Below are 7,924 nucleotides of genomic sequence, written 5' to 3'. Positions count from 1 at the left end.
CAAGATCTGATAAGCAATGGAAACATTAGGATAACAATAAGCTTTTGTAACAAACTCAAAAATCTTCATACCTCTCATTGATGTATCTGGCAGTGAGGCCTTGTTCAGTTCGCGAAATTTTTTGCATTTCGCTACTGTAGCACTTTCGTTTTTATTTGACAATTATTGTCCAATCATAGACTGACTAGGCTCAAAAAATTCGTCTCGCAAATTACAGATAAACTATGCAATTAGTTATCTTTTTTATTTATATTTAATGCTTCATGTATGTGCCGTAAGATTCGATGTGATGGAGAATCTTGAAAAATTTTGGAAACTAAACAAGGTCTGAATTGTAGAACACTGAGCTGAGAAATTAGATCATTCAAATCGAACCCCCTTGAGAGAAACTATTGCCAGTGTTGTGCGCGTGTGTCTGTGGCTCACGGAGACACAGAGACAGAGTTCGTGTGTTTGCGCGTGTGTGGCTTCTCACGGACGCTAGATTGCCAGAATTCTCTGCATCTTGGGGTGGGGCCCTACCTAACTGGGGCCCTGGGCGGCCGCCCCGCTTGCCCGCATCCAGGGCCGGGCCTGCGTACGACGTGGTTGTGTGGTCGATTCTGACTTCTGAGCGGGGGCAGCCGTGGCACCGCACCAAACCACATTCGCCCGCCCTTCCAGTCACCCACTCCAGACTCCACTGATGAAACGTGAGCACCGTTTTTCCAAGAAAACAAAAACGTGAGCACCTCGCCCGCGGCGCGACCTATATAGACTTATAGAGGGCCGGGCGCCCCAGCTCATGCCGAGCAAGCCGCGCACACACCAAGAGACGCGTCTCACCAAACGACCTTCTCGCCTCACGCTTGCTTGCTTGCTTGGCGTCACTTGCCAGATCCATTGGATCGATCAGCATCATCGCCTCTCTCGGTGAGTTCGATTCATTGAGCAAAAGCCATGGAATAAACTGCCAAACAAAACACAAGCAGTCTAAACTGCATGCGTCCTCGACTCAGCATCCGATGCTTGCATTGCGTTGCTGCATGTTATGGAGTTTTTCTAACACTAACAGACGCAAGTGACCCCAGCATAATGACACAACCAGACGTCACGAAATAAACGAAGCTGCTGCAACGTTAACATGTTTACTAATTAACTTTCTCCTCCGTTTGTCTCCTTGTATATGTCTTGGTTTTTCAGGGAGTTCTCCATCAGACAAGCTCTGCAGCTTGCTCATTTATCGCGCCCGCCGTCATCACCATGGTTGGAAGCAGCCCCGTGCAGGCCGTGCTGGCGGCGCCCGGCGTCAGGGACAGGAAGGTGCTCGCGTTCAAAAGCGACGCCCACAAGGGCAACAAGCAGGACGTCGCGTCCGGCCTCGTCCACTCCATCCTCGCCTCCACCAGCCCGCCCCAGCGCAGCGCCTTCTACGTCCTCGACCTCGCCAAGGTCGTCGACCTCTTCCGCGCGTGGCGCCGGGCGCTCCCCGACGCGCGGCCCTGCTACGCCGTCAAGTGCAACCCGGACCCGGCGCTCCTGGGCGCGCTCGCCGCGCTCGGCGCGGGCTTCGACTGCGCCAGCCGCGCCGAGATCGAGGCCGTGCTCGCGCTCGGCGTCCAGCCCCGGGACATCGTCTACGCCAACCCCTGCAAGCCCGAGGCGCACCTCGAGTACGCCGCGGAGGTCGGCGTCAACCTCACCACCTACGACTCCGAGGAGGAGGTGGCCAAGGTCAGGCGCTGCCACCCGGCCTGCGAGCTCCTGCTCCGCCTCAAGGGCCCCGACGGCGGCGGCGTCAGGGTCGACCTGGGCACCAAGTACGGCGCGCACGCCGACGAGGTCGTGCCGCTCCTGCGCGCCGCGCAGCGCGCGGGGGTCGGCGTGGCCGGCGTCTCCTTCCACGTCGGCAGCGGCGCGTCCATCCTCGCCGTGTACAGCGGGGCCATCCAGGCCGCGCGCGCCGCGTTCGACGCCGCCGCCGCCCTGGGGATGCCGCCCATGCGCGTCCTCGACATCGGCGGCGGGTTCGTGTCCGGCCCCACTTTCGACGACGCGGCGGCGGTGATCAACGACGCGCTCGCGCAGCACTTCGGCGACCTGCCGTGCGTGGAGGTGATCGGCGAGCCCGGGCGGTACTTCGCCGAGACGGCCTTCACGCTCGCCGCGCGCGTCATCGGGAAGCGCACGCGTGGAGAGGTGCGCGAGTACTGGATCGACGACGGCCTCTACGGCTCGCTCAACTGCGTCATCATGGACCACTACGTGCCGACACCGAGGCCGCTAGCCAGCCCGCGCCCCGGCGACAAAACCTACACTTCCACGGTGTTCGGACCAACGTGCGACTCTTTCGACACGGTGGTGACCGGGTACCAGCTGCCAGAGATGAGCGTGGGCGACTGGCTCGTCTTCGACGACATGGGCGCCTACACCACCGGAGCCGGCTCCAACTTCAACGGCTACGCGACGTCAGACATAAAGATCTACGTAGCCTACTCCAGCTGAGTGCCAACGCCGACGACGTTGGGCCGGGACTAATATCGTCTTCCTTCCTTTCCTTCCTTCCTTCCTTCCTTCCTTTCCTTGACCAGAATTGGTATTGTCTTTCCATAAGTTGTTCTTTCAATGTACTGCTTAGTTCTATATGAGTTGGCATGTATCATCGATTGCCGGAAATTTTTATTTCCGTTTATATTTATCATTTTATATTTATGTATACAATATTAGCAAACATGTCCGTGGCTTGCCATGAAAGAAAATAAAACTACCGTACGTCCATAGAAAACGAGAACGGAAAATGCTACATGTATATTCATTTTTTCTTATCTATAAAATTTAAGGCCTATAATTTATTAATTGACGTTTTACAGTATTATTTTATGATAATTATGACATCCATAATTTAAGTTAATGTTGAAAACCTATAAAATATGTATCAAATTAAAATATACTTATTACAAATGTATTAAATTAAAATATACTCTTAAGAAATTTTTTCTCCTATTACAATACACAGACGTATTTGCCCGTAAATATAATATAACATTAATTTTGACACTATCCGTTTATTGCACGGTTAAATATGAAGTGTTTTGACATCATTTGAAAATCCATAAAAATTTGTAATTCTAATCTCTTATTAAGTCGGCAAGAAGTTATCTGTCAACATATCAAGAACTGGTATTTCCGTTGATTGAATACAATGTGAGAATTCCCTCGATTTTCTATATTATAGCTTTTTGTAAGCCGATCAAACTTATTTGAAGATTTAAATTATTAATATTTTATATAAATTTAGTCAAACTTAATAAATTCGACCAACATAGATATCATATACACACTCCACGCCTCACGCGGGCACAGGTGGCACGAGCCGAGTACACCAACTCGATGAGCTCTGCACCGTCGCCAACTTTTCTGTTGAGGCCTTGTTTAGTTCACCACAAAAAGCAAAAAGTTTTCAAAATTCCCCGTCACATCGAATCTTGCGGCACATGCATGAAACATTAAATATAGACGAAAGCAAAAATTAATTACACAGTTTAACTGGAAATCGCGAGACGAATCTTTTGATGCTAGTTATTCTATAATTGGATAATATTTGTCACAAACAAACGAAAGTGTTACAGTACCGAAATCCAAAATCTTTTCGGAACTAAACAGGCCTTGAGTTCACCGAGGCCTCCTACTGTGTGGTCGGTTTTGGTCCTGTTGGCCGAATTTGCTATTTTGGCACTTCGCCTACAAGCTTCCGCTCCCCTAGCCATGCCACGCCACCATAGAGAGCACCGCCCCAGCGACCTCCTCGCCCTCGTGCACTGAGTGTCGTTGATCTTGCTGTGGGCGGTGCAGATTAGAAGATACAACTTCGGAAATCTCCTGGTCCATGGGGGCATGGTTCACGCCTCGCGTCCATGGCGGTAGCCAACCACGCAACGCCTCGTGGTGCCACGTCGGTGCCACCTCGGCAGACGTATCCCGTCCCCACTATTTTCGCAAATAAAAAACTCCCTTTCCTGAAAATCAACCCGCCCGTTCAACTTTAGCTCAACATCCTTCTTTTTTAGTCCTGTTTTCTTATGCTTAGACCCTGTATTTTTTTAATTAGAACCCACTGTCCACACCACGATAAAATCTGTTTTTTATTTTATTTTATTTTGAAAGAAATACTAAACAACATCCATATGTTTTTTAGCATTTCAACACATGATTTTTTTGTGTATGTAACTTTAGGACCCACATCTTATTCCTCCCTCACTCTCTTCCTCTTCCTCCCCTCCCTTCCTCCCGACGCCTGCCCCACCCTCGATGTGTGCCCCCGCCATTGTGCCCGTGCCTCCTTCCCCGACGCGCCTCCTCAGCGTGGCCCCCGACGGCGTTCGGCGACCGCGCCCTCGCACCTGCGCCCGCACCGGCCATGGTGGTGACACCACCGAGTAGGCCTCTCCTCCTTCTGATTTATGATTTGTGATTGTGCTTGTATAGAAAAAATTGTGATCTGTCTTCTATAAAAAATATTTCTTATGATCTATGATAAAAAAATGTGATCTGTCCTTCTATAGAAAAAAATATTTCTTATGACCTATAATCTGTGACTCGAGAAGAAGAAGGCTGGAGGTAGAAGAAAGCTGGAGGCTGTTGGATCTTTATCCTATGGCTAACAAAGATTCATGTGTTGAAATGCTAAAAACACATAGTTGTTGGGTAGACAGGTAAAGACTTCCTTACGACCCGTGGGGAGGTAAAAACACATAGCCTTATAATCCACTCGTACACACACTTGCTCTCACACCCGCATGACCGTGTCCCACCTCTCTATCTCAGTCATCCTCCTCGTCTCCTTCTTCGCCCACCTCATTCTCTCTCCCTGGCGACCTCCTCCCCGTGCCCACACCCCACCACCTCCCCACGTGGTGTCTCACTCTCTTCCCTCTGTCAGTGGCGGTAGGTTCAGGCGCCAACAACGTAGGCCTCCTCTCCTCGTTCTGGATCTGCTCCTTCGGGTTCTAGCGAGTTCTCCCTCTCATCTTCTCAAACTTTAGTGGCCTTAGAAGGAAAGAGGTTTGGGGAAGGTTGGTTAGGCGTTGGGGAAGTTGGGGGTAGTTTAGGGGCCCTGATGGCGGTGGAGGCGGCCAGACCAAGGTAGGGTGGCAGCGACAGCCATGGCGACAGCGAGGGGGTGGGGGGTGGGGGGGAAGAAGGTGGCACCGCGAGTGAGCTAGAGTTTCGCCAAAGCTCCTCTTTATCATGCACGAGTAGGTGTTGGGAGGTCCATTGAGTTTTTCTTAACTCCTGGTGTTCCCTTTTCTCCTTTGACAACCGCGAGAGAAGTCCCAGTGGGGTGGTTGGAAGCAGTGAAGAAGTGGCAGTGGCTTGCCCAACAATAGTTAGCCCTTAAGTTTTCCTCTCTTTTTAGTATTTTATTTCCATTTTTTTGTTCAATTTTTTGTTTCTGAAATTTGTTCTAGATTTTTCGTGTATTAATTTGTGATACAAATCCACTTGTTCATAACTTTTGTTCTTGAAATTTTCTCCTACAATTTGTTCATTGCTTTTATTTCAACAATTTATTTTCCTAACTTTTGTCTCATAACCTTTATTCTAAATTTTGTTGCTAAGTTTTGCTCCAGTAACTTGTCCATAATTCTTTGGTATAAAAACCTTTGTTCATAACTTTTCTTTCTAACTTATGTTTATGATTTATGTTCCCAAATTTATATTTCTATGTAATGTTTCAATAACTTTTCTTCATATTTTTTGTTCCAGGATTTTTGTTTTTATAATAATTAGAGAGGACAAAGGACTTATGATGATAAAAGTGGTGGCAATGAAGGATGACTTCAGAGGGTACCACACGGACAGAAAAGAAAAGAGGGACATGGAAAAATAGTGTCCACAGGTGCTCGCAGTATGTTCACTCAGCTTATCCCACTGCCAGAAAACATTCAGGGATTGAGTTGTCGTCTGTTACATACCTAGCCTACTATCTTGAATTCTATCTTCCGATAAGGTATATGTGTGTACGGGGTGAGACCATAGTGTGCTTCGGACTTCGGAGGTGCAAATGCATCCAAAAATTGAAAAATTAGTTATAATGACTAAAATTCCATGCTCACAAGACACAAGGCAAGTGAAACTCTTTCCAATTTTCTCTAGCTTTACCACTATACGACGCCACTAATTGGCGAACGATCAGTCAAACTAAATCAAGCGAACGATTTTTCGACCAATTAAACTTTTCATTTTCGGAAAAAAATCTCACCTCTTTCTCTTTTAGGAAATACCCATCCCGTGCATCCTCATTGCTTCTCTCGCTTCGTTCTTATTCTCTAGCTATGATGTCAGCACTGACATAACCCACAAAAGTAAAATATTTTTTAAAAATGCTATAACTTAAAAACGGTGTGTCCATTTTTAATTTCGTCTGCACCAGTGTGTTCTACATGATGCGACAAAAAAAAATTAGACCCCACTTAGATATGTTTCAAAGAATTTTCTTCTACAAATAACTTATATGTACTAACTTAGGATATATAATTTAGAACATATAACTTAGAATACACCATTTACATGTAATAGCTTATGTGTACCAAATAATCAGATATAACTTAGAATATATAACTTAGAATATATAACTTAAAATGTATAACTTATAACTTATACAAAACCTTGAAAACGCAAGAGTTATGAAACACATTTTATTTAAAAAAAAGGTATTACACACAAATGAATGAACTAAGTTATAGCTTATGACAAAACTTGCAAACACAAAAATTATTAACACACAAAGAAACGAATTAACTTATAACTTATATCAAAACTTACAAACATAAAAAGTCATGAAAGCCAACTTGTGTACATAAGTTATTCCATGCAACTTGTGTATATAAGTTAATCAATACAATTTATGTGCATAAGTTGTAAAGTTATATGTTAATTTAACACATATAAATTTCTACATGAAAAAAATCTTCAAAATATATGTAAGTGGGATCTAGTTTGGTTCGTCTCGTCGTGAAGAATACAATGGTGTAGACGGAATAAAAATTGGATAAACCATTTGGAAGTTATAGCAATTTAAAATAAATGATTTGTATTTTTTAGATGACGTCAGTCGGACGTCAGCGGAGTGGAAGACGCTAACTGGATCGTTCGCTAGATTAATTTCTAATGAACGTTCACTAGAATGGAACTAGGACCACTATACATGTACTTATCATATTTTGACTACATGCACATACACCATGCATGCCATGCCCCCCTGCGTCCGCGCGCGCGGCATCGCGTGACTACATGCACACGCACTCGCCGTGTGCCGTGTGCGCGGCCGCCACACGATCCACGGCCAGCGCGGTCAGGCCGCCTGTGCACCAGCAGCGCGCGGCATCGCGGCCATGGACGCACTAGTCTTGTGTGCTGCACTGCTGTGCAAACTGAATAACTGATCTGACCTTGCAGCCGCGGCACCAATGCAACCAACCCACGCCTCGCTCGCGGTCTCGCGGACACGGACGCTGCCACGCTGCCCCCCTCCCCCCCCCCCCCCCCCCCCCCCCCCCCCCCCCCCCTCTGCCTACTCTAACCCATGCCACTCCTCGGTGGAGAGGCGTGGAACGCGCGTCGTCCCAGCTCTCGTTGAACACTACTCCCCTCGCGTGCTATAAAGGAACAACTACAGAGCACACTCCCGCCGAGTAAACCAATAGTGGTGTTCACCAAGTCATCTTCAATCGATTCCTCTCCTTGCTTGCTTGCCATCGGTTGTCACACTTATTGGTGAGTTACTTGGCAAGACATGAAGCGCATTGCAAGATTTACACCATTATGTTTTCTTGATACATTTTTTTTCTTGATTACACAAAAAAATTGTGCATCTTTATATTACGATAGAGAAATTGTTCGATACAACGTACCTTAACGACGTCCTATGAGGTCACTAAAATGT

The 7,924-nt window shown here is 46.9% G+C and overlaps 1 protein-coding gene across 1 annotated transcript; it reads left to right on the top strand.

The window, feature by feature from the left end:
* LOC8054990 (ornithine decarboxylase) lies at nucleotides 802-2,615 on the top strand. The gene is made up of 2 exons (XM_002462720.2): nucleotides 802-912; nucleotides 1,183-2,615. Exon 2 carries the CDS (start codon nucleotides 1,243-1,245, stop codon nucleotides 2,482-2,484), a length of 1,242 nt encoding a protein of 413 aa, XP_002462765.1. The 5' UTR covers nucleotides 802-912; nucleotides 1,183-1,242; the 3' UTR covers nucleotides 2,485-2,615.

Source organism: Sorghum bicolor, chromosome 2 (genome assembly GCF_000003195.3).
Source record: "Sorghum bicolor cultivar BTx623 chromosome 2, Sorghum_bicolor_NCBIv3, whole genome shotgun sequence".
Taxonomy (NCBI): domain Eukaryota; kingdom Viridiplantae; phylum Streptophyta; class Magnoliopsida; order Poales; family Poaceae; genus Sorghum; species Sorghum bicolor.
Note: the sequence above shows the minus strand (reverse complement) of the source record. Positions and strands in the feature narration are given on the sequence as shown.

What these genes read in the sequence shown, in the direction of transcription:
- LOC8054990 (XM_002462720.2), top strand. Translation starts at nt 1,243, where the DNA reads ATGGTTGGAAGCAGCCCCGTGCAGGCCGTGCTGGCGGCGCCCGGCGTC.